The sequence below is a fragment of the Wolffia australiana genome, chromosome 2 (genome assembly GCF_029677425.1).
Source record: "Wolffia australiana isolate 7733 chromosome 2, ASM2967742v1".
In the NCBI taxonomy this organism is placed as follows: Eukaryota; Viridiplantae; Streptophyta; class Magnoliopsida; order Alismatales; family Araceae; genus Wolffia; species Wolffia australiana.
In genome coordinates this window covers 22,575,732-22,597,537 of record NC_135836.1, presented here as the reverse complement: position 1 = coordinate 22,597,537, position 21,806 = coordinate 22,575,732, and the positions used below count along the sequence as shown (strand labels likewise).

Here is a 21,806-nt window from a genome sequence, read left to right as displayed (position 1 = left end):
GAAGGACATTGCATCAATTTGTTCAATCTAACTAAACTTATTTGTTCCTTCAATTTTGTTGATATTCTAATTGTTATTGAATAAAAATTGGATCCAGAGTTGAGATAAATCTTTAGATGAGATAAATTCAATAACTGGATGATTAGATTCATCATACTTTTGAGCATTTGAATGCTATCATGCACTAACATGACTAACTTTAAACTCAAATAATTCCATGGGTTAAGGGGAAACTAAGCCAAGCGAAACCGTGAAAAAACTTCTCAAACCATTATACAAAATTTTTATTCTCAGTAGCATTATGAAAAAGGATTTTTTTCTAAATTTCTTTTAAAAAAACAGACAGTGTCAATGAGTTCACTGTTTTCCTAAAAGAATCTGCACTCTAGGGCTAAAATACAATAGATGGTTAAAAAACAAAGAATAACTTAAAATAATTGCTAATAATCGAAATAGTTTAAGCTAGAATGAGATTACAGAGGGATGTGGATGTCATCACCGAGCTCCCATATGACGACTTTGCCATCCAGACCTGGGAGGAAACTTGAGTATCATATTCCCATGAAATCAAGAGAATATAAAAATTGAGATATAGATTTTAAAATATAGACTCTGACCTGAAGTGCTGAATCGCCTCACTACAGTTTCCCCGTCCTTTGGCAGAGGTACAATGCAACTAAGGGAAGAGAACAAAATATATAAAAAAGACGAGTGGCAGGGATGAATCTTCTCAGAAAATCATTAAATATTGAAATAAGATAATTTATTTCTTCGGCTTACGTTATGCAATTTTCATGAGCACCGCCTCTGGCCCTTGTAGGCCCAACAGCGTCGCTGCCCGCTTGCTTAGACCCATAAAGTTTGCCAAATGCTGTGAACTGGAAAACGAAGCTCTCAAGATTAGTAAAATTTAAAAGCCTCGGAAAATACTTACTAAATTTACTTCAGAGATGCACCTGAGAGCTTTGTTTTGAGCTTGATGGAAATGATTTACTCTCGTCAAGAAATTTGACAAAATTCCTGCGACCAGAATCAAAAAATGAATTTAGACTTTTTTCTTGGTACATATCATGGGAACAAAGCTGAAGATCATGTGGGAAGATGACCAGATTCCTCTTTCGTCTACGGTAAAAATCATAGGATTGCAGTCATGTCCAACGCCCACAACCATTCTCTCAGAAACAAAAAGCACCTAAACATTTAAAAATAGAGATTAAAATTCACGCAAAAACATAGAACACTAAAGAATATTCTTTGAAAAAAATAAAGGAGAAGAGAGGATGCTGACCCACATCACGGAGGGGTAAGTCACGGAAAGCAACACTCTGAGCTGCTGGAGCGGGGCCGATGTCATCGACAAAGTACACTGTTGAACTCTGACCTGACAAGGACAAAGGCATACTTTAATAATCTCATAAAATTGGAAGATTCTTCAGCCAAAATAAATTGATATGATTGTCATATGTAAATCTTAAGCAGTCATATCTGTAAAAAATGGCATGACTGTCAAATGAAGTAAACACCAGATTCTGTTCATCTCATGAATGCTTCAATGTTTTTAATTACATAACCAGGTATTCCTGGCAAGATTTTTATGGCATCATAGCTTGGTTGGATTTACTTTTATTCTTACAGGCCTAATGAAATCTCCAGTTTAAATTCCAATGGTTCATGATTGGACTCTAGATCTGTTAGGTGGAGTTGTATCCTTCCTGCTATTAACGTTTTCTTAATTAAGTCCCTTTTCCGCTATGTAATATTCTTAAAATCCTGTAAGGAATTTCTTAAAACCCAATTAACTGTCATTACAAATTTTAAATACAGATTAGACGATGTTACAGTGTACACTACCAGTGAAACATTTGAATATAAAAACTAAACATTTTATGAGTCATAACATGGCTGCAGATATAGTATTTGTTGATAAAAGAAGACTGCTCTAGGCTCCTCCAAATTATCATAGGTTGACATGGTACCACGGGGAGGGAACATGGTTGTGATATGGTCATATTCATCGGTTATCAAAGAGGGGGAAAACGGGGTCAACGCTAGGCAAGGCAAAAAGTGGATCTGGTCAACGGGGATCAAATGGTAAATGACCTCAGCGTCAAGGTTTAGGGAAGGGATGAAGAGTCCCCGTGGGGGAGCACATGTGACGACTAAGCAATAATAGGCCAACGAAAGGCCCACTAAGAATAAAACATTTGAAAAGACATTATATACGGAGAATAGGGGGAAAAGTTGGTTACTCCTCTGACGGATCAAGAACTGGAGCATGAGGCCTCTGATAAGCAATGAATACATTTGGTCGGAACTTAAGATGAGCTTGAGCTACCTCTATTTTAGGACTTCTGGGAGAGTGGGAGATCAGTTCAAATGCAATAGATTGATAAAGAGGGAGTGGGCGGCAAAAGTAATCGCACAGTGAATAGACTTGATTACGATTCGATACCACATTTTGTTACTTCATGTATCAGGTTGCAAGAGAAAAAACCATCTCAAAGGAGATGCGTGAACAAAAGTGGCAGGTTGATTTTGAAACAAAGGATTAGGTATATCTGACTTGTTTAACGAGTGAACTTTAAGCACGCGATGTTAATCACTAGAAATGAAACAAATGGAAAAAGGTACTTTTAGACATTTATTTTCTGCAAAAACAAATGTGAAAAACTGACTAAAGTGTAACCTGTGTATGCCAGAGTGTTCCCGTTTGGAGACCACCTGACACCAAACGCCCAAGTGCTTGAAAGATCAAGTTGCACAATTTGCTGAGGAAAATTAGAAAAAATAGCTTCCTTTAGTGAGATACAGCAGAGCTTACCATGTCATGTCATGTTGAACTCCTTAAATGCTACACAAAGATTTTCGAAACAATTTTCAAAACCAAGAAAGGATGAAAAAATGATACACCAATAAAGAGAAGAAAATAAGAAAGAAAAAAGGGGATGCTCACCACGCTAGCATGTATGCAATTTCATCTTTACGTCATTAAGGAGGAGTTATACGTACTGTGGATCCAACAATTAGTGAAATTCAGAAACTGTTTTTTTGGTACTTTCCAGAAGTCAGTCACCACCACACGATGTTCTCTCCTCAGATATGAAGCGGGATTAGGGTTAACCTAATCCCGACAAAGCAGTCACCATCCAAGGTTACTCATGAAGATAGCTAAAGCTCTCCTCTTACACGGTCAACCCCTCCCTTATCTGATTACCCCTCCAGGGAACCATGATGCCATGAGATCCTCGACCTCGTGAGCGAGCCTGTCCTTGGACACTTTACTACCCCTGAATATTGCCTCATTGCGGTGTAGTCATATTGCCCCGAGCACTGTCATCTCTCGGCCCCTCCTCCCTCCTCCTGGGCTCCCCTTGCCTTAAGAACTCCCAAAAGAACCTCTTTGACATCACATTCGCCGCCAGACGTGTTTGGGTGGCCCAGATCAAGCGGGCGACCGGGCACTCGAAGAACACGTGATTGCAGTCTTCATCACCTCTTGTGCATAAAGTGCATGCCACAGAGGTATTAGGATACATTCTCTTGCGGAAGACGCGTGTCACCAGTCTCTTGTGCAGTAAGAGCCATCCAAAGATCATAACCTTTAGTGGAACCTTTAGGAGTCAAATGGCCCAACATGCTGCATAGTTGATTGGTCTTTGTTAGTGAGATAGTCAGCCTTATGGGCTAATGGGCCCTATTCTATAAGCCCATTAGCCCTCTTATCATTCCCTCTCTCCTAGGGTATATGTATACGCAGCCATGTACTCTATTGAGTTATGTCATTATCTTCTTCCTTCCTCTCTTAACATGGTATCAGAGCTCCAGAGCTCTTCCATCTAGGGTTTGACATCACCCTCTCGCTGTCTAGCTAACCCGGAGCATGACCGACGGATCAGCCACAGCGCGAGCTGTAGCCAGCCCGCGGAGCTTCCGGAGAACCAGCCGCAGCCAAAACCCTAGCCGCAGCCGCAGCCGCAGAACCTAGCCGAGTGCCAGACGCAGCCGCGCACAGCCGCAGCCGCAGCCGCTCGCCAGCTGCACCCCCGCACAGCCGCAGCCGCAGCCGCACGCCAGCCACAGCCGCGCACAGCCGCAGCCGCAACCGCGCGCCAGCCGCAGCCGCGCACAGCCGCAGCTGCGCACAGCCGCAGCTGCGCACAGTGGCAGCCGCGCACAGTCGCAGCCGCAAGACAGCCGCAGCGCAGCGCCAGCAGCCGCAACAGCCGCAGCCGCAGCGCCAGCCACAGCCGCACACAGCCGCAGCCGCACCAGCCGGCCGCGCAGCGCGCAGCCGCAGCCAGCTGCCTCAGCCGCCGCCGAAGCAGCAGCAGAAGCCCCAGCAGCCGCCGAAGCAGCCGCCGCAGCCGCAGCCAGCAGCTGCAGCCGCCGCCGAAGCAGCAGCAGAAGCCGCAGCAGCCGCCGAAGCAGCCGCCGCAGCCGCAGCCAGCAGCCGCAGCCGCCGCCGAAGTAGCAGCCGCAGCCACTGCCAGCAACCGCAGCCGCCGCCGCAGCCACTGCCAGCAACCGCAGCCGCCGCCGCAGCCGCAGCTTGCAGCCGTAGCCGCAGCACAGACCGCAACCTCAGTCACAACAGCTGTCTCCGTAGAGACCACGGCTCTGATGTCGGAGGAACTTTACTCCACAGGCCAGACGCGTCAACCGGCTGTCCCAGATGATGGCTTCACCGATGCAGACTTTCAACGAGAACCCTTGTCACACAAGGTTACTCATTCTCTGCCGGCGGTTCCCGACACGACGTGTCTCCAGGGCCCGAATTTGTTACAGTGGCGTCACTTTGTCGAGACTACTCTCAAGGCTCGCCAACTGTTCAAGCATTGCACACAAGCCCCGCTTCCATCGACCCATCCACACTATGCGGCATGGGAAGCCGAGGAACACTTCGTCCTTGGATGGCTCTACACAACCTCCCTGGCACCCTCGTTCCGTGAAAGGTTCCCTCGCTGCTCCACCGTGAAGGGTTTATGGGACCAGGCCAACAAATTTTGCGGCCGCAAAGGGGACAACTGGCGCCTCTTTATGCTCGTTGCCAAAGCCAGCAACTTTCGCCAAGGCGCACTGTCCATCTCGGACTATGCGCTGGAACACAAGAAGCTGTGGGACGAGGTGGACTACTACTTGCCGACGGATGATCCGACGTGCAAGTCATTCCAGAACACTCCATTATTTCGCATCCATAGTGATGTTTGGGGACCCGCCCCGCAGGCTAGCCTAAAGGGCCACCGAAACTTTCAGATCTTTGTTGACGAGGCCACCCGCTACACATGGGTCTACTTGTTGACCGCCAAATCTGAGGTTGCTCCGACGGTCCGTCACTTCTGCACCATGGTTCGTACTCAGTTTGGCCGAGGTATTCAGCGCTTCCGCTCCGATAACGCCCGGGACTTCGTCAACACCGAGCTGGCCACGTACTTTGCTGACCATGGGATTCTCCACGAGTCCTCTTGTGTGGCCACCCCGGAACAGAACGGTATGGCAGAACGTCGGATCGGGTATGTCACGTCGACCACCCGTACCCTTCTGCTGAACTATTCTGTTCCGTGGGCGTATTGGGGTGAGGCGGTCTTAACGAGTACCCATCTCGTAAACCGTCTCCCCTCCCAGCCCCTCGGGTTTGTCAGCCCACTAGATCGTCTCTCCACGGCGTTCCCCCATCTCTCACTGCAGACTGGACTCCTCCCTCGCATCTTCGGGTGCACGGCGTACGTCCACGATACGGCTCCCTCTCACACGAAGCTCGATGCTCGAGCTCTCCGGTGCGTCTTCGTCGGGTACTCTTCTCTCCAGAAAGGTTATCATTGCTACCACCCTCTATCTCGGAGATTTTTCATCTCAGCAAACGTCACCTTTGCCGAGCATGAGTCTTACTTCGGTGATTCTACCTCGCCACGCCTTCCGCTGGCTGAGGCGTCTTCGACTCCTTCCTTGGAACCCTTTCCGTTTGTGGGACCCATTCCTCCACCGTCGCCGTCCCCAGCCACCTTCTCTCCCTTGCCTCCTACCGTCTCACCTCCCGGTGCACCGTATCCTCCCCCTACGGCACCTCCTAACCCCGGGAAGTCCATCTCTCACCCCGGGGAGCTACCTCCTACTCTTGGTGCACCGTATCCTTCTCCTAGTGCACCACCTTCCCCCGGGGAGCCTCCCCCTACCCCCGGGGAGCTATCTTCTTCTCCCTCCTTTGCTTCCGCTCCTCCGTCAGACGATGCGTCACCCTCGTCTACTAATGATGATGCTCAGTTGGGATGGCCTATCGCCCTTCGGAAAGGGGTTCGTCAGTGCACTCGCACACCTCTCTACCCCTTCTCTCACTATCTCTCTTTTGATCGGCTAAGCCCTTCCTACCGGTCCTTTCTCTCTCACATCGAGTCGCATCCCCTCCCTCGTCGCCTATCCGATGCTCTTGCTTCTCCTCATTGGAAAGCGGCGATGGATGAGAAGATGCAGTCCTTGCTCAAGAACCACACTTGGGAAGTCGTCCCACTTCCTCCTGGCAAGAGGGCGGTGGATTGCAAGTGGATTCATGCCAAGAAGCATCATGCTGATGGTACTCTCGAGCGCCTCAAGTCTCGACTTGTGGCTCGGGGGTTTACTCAGTCGTATGGCGTGGACTTCTTCGAGACCTTCTCTCTTGTGGCGAAGATGGAAACAGTCCGTCTCCTCTTGGCCCTTGCGGCTCATTCCGACTGGCCAATACGACAGTTCGATGTGAAGAATGCTTTTCTCCACGGTGACTTGACGGAGGAGGTGTACATGCAGCCACCTCCCGGGTATACCCTTGGCCCTCCGGGCACCGTTTGCCGGCTGCAGAAGTCTCTCTATGGACTGAAACAGTCGCCGCGGATGTGGTTCGGTCGGTTCTCTTCGGTCATGAAGACCGAGGGCTACACTCAGAGCAATGGGGATGCCTCCCTATTCTTCCGTCACAATTCCGCGGGTGTCTCCATCTTCCTCATCACGGGGTCCGATTCTTCAGAGGCCGGCTGCCTCAGCTCTGCGTTGGCCAAGGAGTTCGAAATCAAGGCCCTCGGGCCTCTTCGCTACTTCCTCGGCCTTGAGGTGGCCTACTCCCCCCAGGGAACCTTGGTGTCACAGCAGAAGTATGCCGTTGACCTACTGGCCTTGACCGGAATGACTGAGTGTGCACCGGTTACTATTCCCATCGACCCTAACGTCAAGTTGGGTAAGGGGGAGGACTCAGCACCGGTGAACGCATATCAGTACCAGCAGGTGGTGGGGAAACTCCTGTACTTGACCCACACCCGCCCCGACATCAGTTTCGCCGTCAACCTCCTCAGTCAGTTCATGCACTCTCCGCGGGAGATCCATCGTCAGGCGGCCAACCGGGTACTTGCATACCTAAAGGGCTGCCCCGGGAAGGGCTTGTTCTTTCCTCGGAGTATGGAGCGGACCGTGAAGGTGTACACGGATGCGGACTTTGCCGGCTCAGTTGTGGACTGTCGTTCCACCACGGGGTACTGCACTTTTGTCTTCGGCAGTCTTGTCAGTTGGAAGAGCAGCAAGCAGGGCAAAGTGTCCCGCTCCAGTGCTGAAGCCGAATACCGGGCACTTGCCGATGGGGCCTCTGAAGGCCAGTGGATATACGGAATTCTCCATGACCTTCGTGTGGAGTATTCCGGCCCAATCCACTTCTACTGCGACAACAAGTCGGCAATCGCCTTGGCAAAGAACCCTGGCCAACAGGGACGGATCAAGCATATGGAACTCCACCGCTACTTCTTCAAGGAGCGCGTGGACGAGGGCATCTTTGACTTGGAATTTGTTCCATCCGCTGATCAAGCTGCTGATGTCCTTACCAAAGGACTATCTCGACCTCTCCTGCAACGTGCAGTGTCCAAGCTCGGCATGGATGACATCCATACTTCGCTTGTGGGGGGGTGTTAGTGAGATAGTCAGCCTTATGGGCTAATGGGCCCCATTCTATAAGCCCATTAGCCCTCTTATCATTCTCTCTCTCCTAGGGTATATGTATACCCAGCCATGTACTCTATTGAGTTATGTCATTATCTTCTTCCTTCCTCTCTTAACAGTCTTCATTTCCCTGGCAGATCCTCGTGTAGGCCTTCCGAACAGAAAAGGGAGTGCCTATCCAAACCCATCAGTCTTGTTCTTCCTGACTTGGCCGGCACTAAAACAAGGCTTGTTGCATGCCCAAGAAATCCGCCACCCTCTGGTCTGACAGGGCACCATCTACCCTTGGATTCCACGTGTTGTCCCAACATTCCCCCACTGGCATTAGGGCATCTGGCCAGCACATAGAACTGAGGGAATGTCTCCCTCAAAGGGCCATTCTGATACGACCCCCCTTGTAATACAGCCAATTTATAAAAGTACTTGGCTTAGTTGAAAGTAAATCCACCAATGTCTCAAGAAGGGAAATTCGAAGATAGAAATAGAGAGAAATTGAAAGACATCGGCAGAATCAGCACGCCGAGAACAGAGAGGGTGGAGGGGTAAGATGATGAAGAGTGATAGAATGGTGCACGCCACTGGTTCACGATTGCCTTCTCGCTGCAGGGATGGACTTCTGCAAGGAGAGAGAGAGAGAGAGGGAGAGGTGAACAGAAGTTTTGACCTAAGGTGGTTCGTAGGGAATACTTACGAGGATCAAAGCTGTTCTCCCGGCCTTGGATGAGCCCCTTTAAGGCTGCGGTATTGGGCTCTGCTGGGCCGGGTTGCTGGCTTGCTGTCTGGTCCGGTGGCGACTTTCATATACCCGGGAGAGGATCATATCACATTCAAAGACCATTGGTCCTTCCAAAAGCAAAATAGGGAGTTGTCTCATGGCAGGGCGAAGTCTCTAACTTGGGGGAAAATCTGTCAAAGGCCCTGCCAGAAAGGCAACGTTCCTCTGCCTTGGGGCCACTTTCTCATCCCAGTTTAAACCCGACAATAGCTGTCTCGCAGAATTTGGATGACTAGGTCCTTTCGAGGGTGCATGAGTCGTGTCACCCAGTTAGTAACGCTGTGTTGTAGGTGTAGGACGCCCAAACCTCCTTGTTTGGTAGGTCTGAAGATGATATTCCATGCCACCAATGCAAGCCCTCGACCCTGGTTGGGCCCAACACCTTTCCACAAGAAACAATCCATCAGGCCTTCGAGTCTCTGACCGATTCTTGCAGGCATCTTGAACACTGAGAGGTCGAAGATGACAATAGTGACCTCACTAGCACTAATCAACTTCCTCTGGACGGTACCTTGGATTGCCATCCTTCCAGCCGTCTCTCGACCTTCTCTACCACCAGCTGCCAATTTACCTTAGTCATCCTCCTTGTGGTCAAAGGCTGGCCCAAATATCCCATAGGTAGCCTTCTAAGCTTCTAAATTCTAACGGGAAACAATCCCATTTTATAGACAGGCGAGTGGGCCTTAACTAATGTGAAAAACAGTCTAAAATAAGAAGTGGAGATTGTCCATAGGGCCTCATGATTGACCTTATGGGTTGCACATGGAAAATACACGATAATGGGAGAATCTGCTGCTGGCTTAAGGAAACTTGGATAATTCAAAATCAGGCTAGAGAATATATGTTTCCAGGAAACACCTAACCCATCCTAACTTGGATGAGATTAATGTACGGACAAATTATATTGTCTAGTTTGACCTCCAACAAAATCGTTGCTACAGGAGTTTAAAAGAGATCAAATGATAACATGTACTTGAGAGAATAGTGTCAAAAATGGTGAGCCTGCAGCAATTGAACTGGCAATTCCACCTGCACTCAACCCTACTAGGCCAACAAAGGTTTGAAGAATGAAAATAAACTCCATTGATCTTGACTAACATGCCCCATCAAATTTAAGGGGTCAAAAGTGGGCCGTTCTGAGTGGTTTTACTGAGGCCATTACAAGGCTCTGTGAAGGGACCCTCCTCATGCCACTTAAACAATTAAGAAAGGTACAAGGTAAAAATATAAAAGAAGATAAAAAAGCTTCTTCGGCTGATAAATAGTAATTGAAATACTGTTGGAAAATTTTCTGCGAGCGTAAATGAATTAAAATTAATTTTTCAAACCTCCCCAAATTTTGAATCTGTCAGGGTAGACCCAGGATCCCTGTACATCAAATCAACGGTGATAGTGATGAGAATATACTAAATGGGGCCAACGAAGAGCTAATCACTTAAAAAGGTGCTTTATCAAACTTGAAGCCAATTCTTGCAAAGAGGATAACAAGACCTTGTATCAACGCCCTTAATAAAAGTAGAGAATATTCGACATTTGCCATCAGTTGAAGTTGTGGCAAGAAGAATCTGGCAAACAAAAACACAACGCAATTAGAAAAACGTGCCTTATTTTACAAACTAAACACAACTTTGCGAAGCATGACAATGGATTCTGCCTCGCAAAAAAAATTCATTAATCTATCAGGAAAAAATATGATACTACACTTGATATGCATTCAAGAAACAGAAATCGACGCTTTATTAATCTATCAGGAAAAAAATAAATGGGGACTCTAACCAATTCACAACAAATGTTTGTTCGGCTACAAATAGATATTTTACTCATGGCTTGGTGTGCATGGTAAATGAGTTGAAAACCACTGTGCCCTGTATCTAATTATTTTTTCTGAAAGAATAAGAAACATTCTTTCTGTTTTCACTAGGGTTTGAAGGGAAAAAGTGACTTTATTTCCCGTCCATGACTGGTTGAAATGTCACTTATACCTAAGAAGGCCAAGGCCCACCAGACTTATTGCTCATAGAAAGAAAGAGAATAACATGGCAAGGAACTCAACTAGAGACAAGGAGAGTTAATGTGGAAAGAGGCTTACATTGTCAGGATGCCATGCAACACTTGTTACGGAAGAAGAGTGTTTTTTTCTAATAAGCTTACTGACCCACCTGTGATGTTACACAGATGAAAAGGAATTACGTTAAAAAGCATATGAATCACGAAACAGAAATGCGATAGCATAATCGCAATTAAGAACAAAAAAATCCGAAATCTCAAACTTTCTGAGGAAACAGAAAAAGGAAACTAGATAAAGTTCATGAGTTAGTGATAGATTTTATTCACGCAAGTATCAACGAAAGAAGAAAAGGGGGCCTGGTCAACGCAAGGTTGACCAGGCGAGTAAACCAGGCGCTCCAAGATCTCAACTCTATAAATAACGACCTCCAGTCAGGTAGGACGGCATTCGACATTTCTTGGTTTTGCCCGATCCAGAGTGAATGGGAGAAGGCCAGAGCGGGAGAAGCTAGATCTTCTGATGCCTGGAGGGAGGAGCTCGTCCGGAGAGGAGGAGACGCCCGTGTTCGAGGAGGGGCTCGTCCAGAGGAGAGGAGTCGTCTCTATCTACCGATACTATCCATTTACTTCAAGTTTATCCCAATTTCCACATTCGAACTTCGGCAGCATTCTGTGAAGGAATACATTGTTAACATTTCCAGGAGCTGGGAATTCTGTTCACGATTCTAGCAATTTTTGATTCTATCAGTTAGTTTGTTCTCTATTTATCCCTCTGTTCTTTATTCTCTGTTACAGCAATTAAGTATAAAATCCAAGATCAAACCTCAAGAAATTTCGAGAAAACAGAAAAAGAAAATCTTAAAGCAAATTCATGTGTTAGTTTGTTCTCTGTTCTCTACCCTCTGTAACAGCAAATAAGTAAAAAATCCTTGAGCAAACCTCAAGCTTTCTCAGAAAACAGAAAAAGAAGAGTTTAAGAAAAATACATTATTAGTATGGTCTCTATTCACTGTGGCATATCAATAACCGGTCAGAATACTTATCAATGAATCAAACAATCTAAATGGCGAGGGCTCCAAATTATATTACTGCAATGATTCTTAACGGTTGACCACGTTTTCAGGCTAAAATCTACAAGATTCAGTCATCTTTACTGCAATGATTCTCCAAACATATCAATTTATAGCGAAATATTTTACACATAAGCAGAGATGGGAATAGAAAAGAAGAAACAGACAGCTTTTGAGGGGATTCATTCTAAAAGTAGCAAAGTGTTTTCCCCATGAGATCAAAAAGTTAAAGAGATTCTCAGTACCAGTCATTATCCGGCTCATAGTAGCAAACGCAAACAGTTTTGGCACCACTTCCCACTGCAAATTTATTTTCTGAAAAGAAGTATGGAACTCTAATGTGAAAACATGCACAGAAGATTAACGTTTATCATTAGAAATAATGAGTGTTACAGATTCCCTTCTCGTGCAAGACGTATACAAGGAAAACAAGTCTTCTAAAATAAAACCTCTAAGTTGAGAAATGTTGTACACTATATGTGCATTGTTAAATTCAAGCTCTTACCAACTGTGCTAAAAGCTATAGCTGATAGCAAGAGATAACCAAAAGGGATACATTATAATGAAAGAACAGATACGATCCTCATCAAATTGAGGGCACATTAGTCATTTGGAGCTCAACGGCCATTTCAGCCATTTTAGCTGCTAAGGATGGCAGAAAAGAATCTTATTTAAAATTGTGGTTTCCCTTCTCAACTTCTCTCGGCAATTTCCTTTGATGATGCTCTTTCCAATGATTGTCTCCCACTGCCTACCATGTCTTTTGCACTCTAGCTCCTGTTCTCTACCCAATAAGAACCAGGTTGACACCATGGCAGAGACCACTGCCCCATCAGCAGGTGCTGCCAGGCCATCGGAGGTGCCATATCATCAGCACATTTTTCTCTACCCTGCACTCAATCTCCAAACTGGAAATGAAGTACATTATTACAAGCTTGAGGGAGAATTTTAGACTGCAGGGTTAAAATGTCACTCCCTATATTATTAAAGGGTTTTATGTAAAAGCATACGTCCCGATTTGTCTGCCCAATGTTTGGCAAAAATTTTCAAAATAATGTTAATTTTATGTTAAGGGCAAATTAATTAACATGCTAAATGGATCAACCATTGTACTTAACTGGAAATGAAGTACATTATTACAAGCTTGAGGGAGAGTTTTAGATTGCAGGGTTAAAATGTCACTCCCAATATTATTGAAGGGTTTTATGAAAAAGCATATGTCCCTATCTGTCCGTCCAATGTTTGACAAACATTTTCAAAATAATGTTAATTGTATCTTATTGGCTAATTAGTTAGCATGCTAAATGGATCAACCATCATACAATCACCCGGTGGTAACACCTGTTGGGCTCCACTTTGCACAAAGAGCAGCACGGTTGAGCCTAAGAATGACAAGTGTTGGCAGCCAGTCAGCTCCTCGTAGACTCCAAACATAACTAGACATAGGAAAAATAATTATGAGAAGCCAAACAAGAAGTTGCGCAACAAAAAGTTTTGAACTCACGAATTCCTGTCATGAGATGCTGTTACAATTTGGTTTGTTCTACTGCTCCAATCAATAGCCGATATTAGCTGATCATGCTGAACAAAATGATACTGATAAGACAGGTCGTCGATATGATAAAAATGACATTAAAACAATAAAATTCATAGTAAAAAGATGGGTTGGAGAGTATCTCGACAGTGCCGTATCAGTAAACCAAGATGAATACTGAAATTGTATCGCATAGGTTAACTTTGGATGACATCACTAAAAGCAACATAGGGAACCAGATTTATTGGACTTATGGGGGAGCAAACAACGTGACAGCATCAGTACCATATGAATCGGATAGAAGACACACATATAGTGCTTAATCTATATTTATATTGTAAAAAGTAGAGGTACAAAACAAATGATCGGCGTCGATCATAAGAGCATGAAACAAGAATGGGAAAAGAAAACCATAATGTTAGTCGGGGGTGTTTTTATTTCCTTTTTTTGTTCTTCCTTATTTGCCATTCTTAACTCGTTTTATATCAATAGGCCCAATAATGTGGGTGCACTTGTAATCCCATAAGTATGGGAAGACCTAAGACAGTGGAAGCAGTTGTTTCTCCATTCTATTTTTTCTCTCCACCATAACCCTAGAAATCTGAGCTCGCCCCAGTGTGTAGCAAGGGAGATTGACGATCAACATGGTATCAGAGAGTCTTGGCGACTCCACAGCCTGATCTCACCTGTATCAGCCGGAGGACTTGAGGTCTGCATCACCCCATGACACGTGGATAACAACCACGGTCTGAGATCTACATCAAAGAGGTACGGTGAGGTGTCAAGAGAAGATTAGAATGGATTTCGCAGGAAGCCTACCTGTCCACCGAACCTACGACTTGGCGACGACTGAAGCAGGACGCCGACCAAAGTTGCTGAAGGTTCACGCCTGAGAAAAGCTATGGCTGAGATCACAACTGCAGCAGGCCTCAAAGTGGATGGCGAAGAGTGGGAAACAATAACTCAGGTAATGTTTCCTATTGTTCCTGAAGTGGTGAAGTTTAATGGCTTCAACCTGATGGATTGGAGTCAATATGTTGAGCTTATCCTAGAAAGTAAAGGGTTGGTTCATCATCTTATAGAGGAGGTCAACCCAGACAGTCCAAAATATAGAATGTGGAAGAAGGAAGATGCTAGTGTCCATGCCTGGTTACTCGGGAGTATGGCAGGTGACCGATTCCGGAAGTATCTGTACGTCAAGACAGCGAAGCAAATCTGGGATCAGCTATACAAAACCAACGTGAAGAAAAGCCATGCTTGGAGGCTCTTCGAATTGGTGACCAGAGCCACCACACTTGTACAAGGAAATATGTCATTCTCAGATTTTACAGAGGAACTCCAGGCACTATGGTGGGAAATTGATCACCTAAGACCTATCAAAAATCCAGAGGAGTGGCAATATACACTCCAGGACTGTATCTTTAGGTTCCTTATGGGACTAAACAAGGAGTATGAGGGGCTCTGAAGCCAAATCCTCAACCGAAAACGGGTTCCAGACCTGGAAGAAGCAATTCAACTGGTAGTCGATGAAGAAAGACGCAAGACTTATGGTAACGACAAGGAAGATGTTGGGTCAGGACTCATGGCTAAAGCTAAATCACAAAATAACATGACGGAAGGCATCGCTACAAAGACTTAGAAAAAACAAGGAGAAGAGAGTAGTGACCATAAAACACCAGGAGGCACGACCCAATATCAATCAAATTTATATTGCTCTTATTGCAATAGGCGGAATCACACCAAAGACTCCTGCTGGGTCCTACATGGGCGACCAAACTAGCCAGCACAAGCTTATACCACTGATTCTAAACAAGGTGAGCCAGGTGATGGAACCGAGCCCCTCAAAGCCACTGCAGAAGATTATCTCAGTCTGAAAGAAGAATTTGAAAAACTGAAGACCATGATAAGTTCCACCTCCACGGCAAGAACAGGTGAGATGTCCACCTATCCTAATCATGTTTTGTCCGAATTGGACTATCGATACTGGTGCAACAGATCATATGACCCCTTAACGCTGTAAGCTCTACAATTATAACCCCTACGGCGGAGAGAGGCGAGTATTCACAGCTGGGGGGAGAGTCTCCCAGTTACTGGTATTGGAGATGTGGAAATAGAAAGCCTTGGTCATGTCAAATATGTCATACATGTACCTGGTCTCAGGGCGCAGCTTCTATCTCCACAGAAATTTGTTAAAGATCAGAATCTAATTTTTTTCTTTGACTCCTGATGGTATTTTTGTTTATGACAAGGCAAAGAACCAGAGGACTTCACCTTTTAAAGTAAAGAATAGGCTCATATATGCAAGAGACGTTGATGGTGCTGGTCGGGTGACTTGTTATGCTGCACAAGATGATGAGTGGAGCAGACGAGTTGATCAAATTAATCTTATGCATTTTCAACTGGGACATCCTTCTTTTGAACTGTTGGAACTTATGTTTCCTACTTAAATTTCAAGAATGCGAACGCTTCCGATCTTTATTGAGAAACGAGCCAATTCTCTAAGCATAAGCGCACCTCCTTCAACGGGAGAAGTGAAAGGAGTGAGAGCCTGATTACACTTGTACACTGTGATTTGTGGGAGGCATCCTCTACGACAGCCCTAACAGGAGCCAGATGGTTTATCATTTTTGTGGATGGTTGTTCCCGGTTGACGTGGGTATATTTATTGAAGTCCAAATCAGATATCTTGGCAGTGTTCCAGAATTTCTTTTGTATGGTGAAGAATCAGTTTGATGTTTCCATAAAGAGATTTCGTTCCGACAATGCAAGGGATTTCTTCAATGAGAATCTTTCCTCTTATTTTAAGATACAGGGTGTGATCCAGGAATCTTCTTGCGTATATACTCCACAGCAAAATAGGGTAGCTGAAAGAAGAATAGGTCATGTAACCACCACGACCCGGTCATTACTACTCCACTATGACATACCTAAGAGATTTTGGGGTGAAGTGGTCTTAACTGCTGTGCACGTTATCAACCGATTGTCATCCAAAACACTGGGATATAACAGCCCAGTAGACCTGATGATTAAGTCCTATCCTCATCATCGTTGGATGACTGACCTCCCTCCGAAGATATTTGGGTGTACATCCTTCGAGCACATTCACAGTCCAGGAGATAAATTCAGTGTTTTTTTGGGGTATTTACAAACCCAGAAAGGTTACAGATGCTATCATCCCGAGTCAAAGAAGTTTTATGTCTCTGCATATGTAACATTCCATGATAACAACAGCTTCTTCAAGACTGCTGAACCGACTGGCGATAAAGTGAATCACCAAGTGCCTGGATATCAAGAAGTTGCATGGCAAACTGACCAACAGATCTTATCAGAGTCAATACTGGAACCTGTGCCGGAACTTTTGGGAACACCGGTGAATGGCGATCAGTCTCCACCAGTCAGTGCAAGAGGTCCCGAGCTAGAAGAAGCAACCATAGAGGATGAGAATGGTGCAGAAATATTAGAGGAGGTGTAGCCTTCACCACAAGCAAATGATGAAATCAATGATGTTGGCTGGCCAATTGCCCTAAGAAAGGGCAGGAGACAATGTACCCAAGGTGTTAGATACCCACTTTCCCAAGTAGTTGGGTATGAACAATTGGGACTGCAGTATCAAACTTTCATGACATCACTCAGGTCAATTTCAATGCCAAAGACATTTTGAAGCTGCCGGAGATCTCAATTGGAAGAAGGCAATGGACGTAGAAATGGAAGCACAAATAAAAAACGAAACATGGGAGATTATCTTAGCTCCGCCAGGCAAGCGTCCAGTTGGATGCAGATGGGTGTTTACAGTGAAATACCGAACTGATGGAAACATAGAGCGATACAAAGCTAGACTGGTCGCCAAAGGCTACACACAATCCAACGGGATTGATTATGGTGAAACCTTCGCACCAGTTGCAAAATTGAATACAGTGTGTATCCTCATTTCCTTGGCAGCGTGCCTAGGATGGTCACTATTACAGTACGATGTGAAGAATGCCTTCCTCCATGGAGTTGCCACCCGGATATTATGAGGAGCCGAAGCAGAGAGTTTGTAAACTGAAGAAATCTCTTTATGGACGTAAGCAGTCACCGAGAGCGTGGTTCAGGAAGTTCTCAAGCAGCATGAAAACTTTGGGTTATGTTTAGAGTAATGGTGACCATACACTTTTTGCGAAATGCTCTGACTCTGGTAAGGTCTCAATCTTGTTGGTCTATGTTGATGACATTATTATTACAAGTGATGATGAGTTCGGAAACCATAAGTTAAGTGCCAAACTATCTGAGACATTTGAGATGAAGTCCCTTGGAAGATTGAGATACTTATTGGGAATTGAAGTGGCGTATTCTCTTTTGGGAATTTTCATATCGCAGCATAAATATATTCTTGATCTCCTGGAAGAAACCAAGATGATTGGATGTAAACCGTCACCTGTGCCCATTGATCCAAATGCAAAGATAAGTTTGTGTGATGCAGAAGCACAAGTGTACAAAGGATAATACCAGAAATTGATTGGAAAATTAATGTACTTGAACCACACGTGACAGGATATAGCATTTGCCGTTGGATTGATAAGTCATTTTATGGGGAGCCCCAGACAATCCCATTTACAAGCAGCATATCGAGTGTTGGCATATCTTAGAGGATCAACAGGACATGGGATTCTCTTCAGGTGACATGGCAGCACTAACATAGAAGTATATAAAGATGCAGACTTTGGAGGGTCAGTGGTAGATTGGAGGTCAAACATAGGCTATTGCACATTTCTTGGAGGGAATGTAATTACATGGAAGAGTAAGAAGCCGAATACAGAGCCCTTGACAAAGGAATCAGTAAAGCCTTGTGGATTAGAAGTATTCTGACAGAGCTGGGAGTTAGTAAGAACAGTCCCACAGCTATATATTGTGAGAGTAAAGCTGCAATTGACATCGCCCATAATCCTGTCCTACATGATCAAACGAAGCATGTAGAACTGAATAAGCACTGGATCAGGAGAAGATTGACCAAGGCTATGTTCAGATAAAGCATGTAAAATCAGCAAACCAAATTGCTGACATTTTCACGAAAGGCTTGGCTAGATCCCTCTTTGATCGACTGTTGAGCAAGCTGGGAATCAGGAGTATTTGTTCACCAGCTTGAGGGGTTGTTGGATGGGGGGGAGGGGGGGTGTGTTTAGTCGGGCGTGTTTTTATTTCCTTTTTTGTTCTTCCTTATTTGCCCTTCTTAACTCGTTTTATATCAATAGGCCCAATAATGTGGGCCCACTTGTAATCCCATAAGTATGGGAAGACCTAAGACAGTGGAAGCAGTTGTTTCTTCATTTCTATTTTTTCTCTCCACCGTAAGCCTTGAATCTGAGCTCGCCCCAGTGTATAGCAATGGAGATCGACGATCAACACATAACACATTCCACATACAGCAAAAAAGGAGGGTGCTTTATTCGTCATTGGGTTTCAGACCCAAATAAATTCAGCAAATGGTGTCATCCATCAGGAAAGATTGAAGATTGGTGTCATAGTATTTGCGAAGATACAAGGTAAGTCTTGTTGATTGTCAGTTCAACTAAAACAGATGAATAATAAACTGAAAGAGTTGTATTGGAGTCTAACTCGAAGTTATGCTCAAACCTTTTTCAACGAGAAAAACAAATATGGCTAGGAATTCGGAATAACAATGAAAATAAAGAAAAGACGGCTTTTTTTAGATGATTGATTTATATTCAATTCAAATCAATGCAACATTTTTCTCAAGGTTATCAAAATAATCAAACCTTAATTCGACATATAAGGATGTACCTTCTGAAGAACATGAGCTTTCTCCCATTTGTCTTGAACTAATGTGTAGATGTGAACTTCGTTGTTATTGGGGCAAAATGCAACCCCTGGAAAGAAAATGGCTAAATATCAGGATTATGTGCAAAGAAAGGTCACATGGACCCTACAGCACCAGGCAAATCCTTGAAGGAACCAGAAGAAAGAATAATTGTATTCACAGAAAAAAAAAGAATTGCATTTAAGAAAGGTTAAATTTAGTAAATGTAGGCCAAATGTTAATTTCATAAGGGGGCTTGTTTTTTCCCTAAGCACAGCATTCAACAGAAACGCATAACCCCAAAAATATGTATATATTAGTTTCTTTATACTCAGTAGGACAAATTTTCCTTTTTCTTTTTCCTTTTAACATATTCAGGAACATCAAAAATTAGCCCGAAATGCTGAGAAGCTTCCCTAGAACTAAAAATTAAATTTTCTTACTGTCAGAACGTGATTTAAAGACAGCATAGGAATCTGACGTTCTATTTTACTTCATCTTCCCTGAAATTGGGTAGGATTACATTCGTAGTTCTGTATACAAACGGGAACCTCATTTTGAGATGTTTTTGTTCTTTTGTCTTCTTATTCAAGGTGGAGTGCATACCCCTAAGGCTTTTTCTCCAAGCAGACCTTCTGTTGGACATGGTAGCAGAACACTAAAATACCACGTACGGTCAATGCAACTTCTCCTGTTCGTCTTCTTTATTATTCACCGAGGCTGATGTCTTACATCCTTTTGGATATCATCTTAGCTTCCATAAAAATCCTAATGAATGGAGGCAAGAAAGGAGTTTTTGGGAGTGACTAAGATATTGGTGCTTTCCAAAGGCTTTGAATTGGCTGAGAGTGTAGATGTGAGTCAATCTCCACTTGGTCATCATCTGCTGTGGCTGCTCAACTAATGATGGCGTGGTGGGGAGATAACCCCGAGAAATTCCATTGAGTTCCCTGGAAATCTCTTACGGTTGAACTTTCTTCAAGGTAAGAATACCACGACTCGCCATTCAATTTATTAAAGTTAAATGCATACAAGATGCCTTCACTTTTGACACAGGTAGGCACAGTGTTCATTTGAAATCTCTGTTACTCAATCTCGATCACAATGTCCATCACCTAATTACTCTGCACTTCCAACAACATAGCTTTTTGGATTTACTCTCATTCAAATTTCACGTGTTTCAAAATTGAGTACTAAATAAACGATCAGGAGCTGGTTCACAAGGGAGTAATCCTCCGCATTGAGTCATCTCAGGAAATAATAGAGACAAACCGTGACAGAAAAATACTGTCTATAGAATTAGGATTCTTCAGAAATTGGTTATGATTAATCTCCTCCCAAATCGCCTCTACTTTAAATCTGTATTCTAGTACTGATCCATTACCTTCTAATAGGCCCATCGCAATTTTCATTAAACTATAAATCTGGGATTCACATTGCCTCTTAAATGAACTTCATGTAAATTGTACCAAAAGTATGGGTAGTCGATTTTTATCTCTACAACATCGTGAAATAACTCAATGAACTCAAAAACCACTCAAGTAGCTCATTCAATGATTAAAAGGTTCTTTCTCTGTAAAGATTTTCCGGTTTCATGCTTAGTACCATCACCTGAATCTCTCCGTGGAAGTCCAATCACAAATACTGAACGTAATGCAATTTCATTTCGGGCATTATACCAATTCTTCGCGACCTACGACCAGAATCATCGGCACACCTCTTCAGAAAGGTTAAAAAAATAAAAATTGGCATATTTCCCGGTGGATTTCCGCCGTATTTCGTCATAACTATCGAATGGACAAAGAAATACCGCATAATTCTTCTCAAAAATCACGCGCAAGGAACTTACTTGTCTGATCGGGACTCCACGCATGGCATGTGATGCACTGGGCAAACTGATGGGATGAGACTACTGTCATCCCGATCTATTCGCTTCCTCCAACAACGAAAAGATAGAGAGAGCACGCAGCGCAGATTCAAAGTCCAAGATCTAAAATTCTGGTCTCAAAGAACATGAACAGGCAGAAAAGCTTCGAAGAGTTGGAATACCCGAATATATAAATGACATTTAGAACGGGACGAGGGACGGCCGTTCCGTCCTTTCATGTCTCTCCGTCCAATGAGAGTGGGTATGACACGTGGCAATTCATCTGGGTAGGACAATTTTTTGATAATAAATATTATACATTTAATGTATTCTCCAAAAAAATATAAACATAAACTTGTAGGGTTTGACTGTCCCTGTCAAGTCCGGGTCTTTAGTACAGACCTGAGCCTTACCTAAACTTCGGTCTAGTTCCAGTCTGTTCTTGTCCGGGCCCCGGTATGGCCAGCTTGACAAAATGTCAAAGTCAAAGTACAAAATTTAAGTTCACGGTTATGCTAAATATACTCTACATCAAGTGGGTCTAGAGATGGTCAAATATATGGAGACTACGCTGAGTTCAATGGAAACCTCTCCAGCAAGTTGGATTTGATATTTTTGGAATTTTACAAAAAATATTAAATAAATATTTAATAATTTACTTCCAGTTCCGGTCCGGTTTGTCCCTCGGAGCTAAACCTGTCTGACCAACCGGTCCATCCTCAAATTGAGGACCTACGATCGTGGTGTGGTCCGGTCAAACCGATCCCGGGTCCTAGATGCCCAACCCTACTTGTGGGTAATGCTTGTGA

General features: G+C 44.3%; 1 protein-coding gene across 1 annotated transcript; it reads right to left on the bottom strand.

Moving 5' to 3' along the window:
* Positions 1–404: 404 nt before the first annotated feature.
* On the bottom strand, positions 405–21,167 carry LOC144700135 (actin-related protein 2/3 complex subunit 1B-like). Its single transcript, XM_078571544.1, has 15 exons — positions 20,980–21,167; positions 19,115–19,200; positions 13,307–13,383; positions 13,144–13,238; positions 12,048–12,117; positions 10,815–10,884; positions 10,217–10,290; positions 10,054–10,093; positions 2,687–2,768; positions 1,293–1,381; positions 1,107–1,192; positions 957–1,020; positions 781–878; positions 618–676; positions 405–532 (listed from the first exon to the last, which is right to left on the bottom strand). Exons 1-15 carry the CDS (start codon positions 21,047–21,049, stop codon positions 474–476), a joined length of 1,119 nt encoding a protein of 372 aa, XP_078427670.1. The 5' UTR covers positions 21,050–21,167; the 3' UTR covers positions 405–473.
* Between the last annotated feature and the right edge of the window lie 639 nt (positions 21,168–21,806).

Bases quoted from the DNA above. Each gene is read 5' to 3' on its own strand.
- LOC144700135 (XM_078571544.1), bottom strand. From the start codon at position 21,049: ATGACAGTAGTCTCATCCCATCAGTTTGCCCAGTGCATCACATGCCAT. The intron at 1,021-1,106 runs GTCATCTTCCCA...TTCTGGTCGCAG, and splicing joins GTAGACGAAAGAGGAATCTG to GAATTTTGTCAAATTTCTTG. The intron at 677-780 runs GTAAGCCGAAGA...CTCTTCCCTTAG, and splicing joins GCTCATGAAAATTGCATAAC to TTGCATTGTACCTCTGCCAA.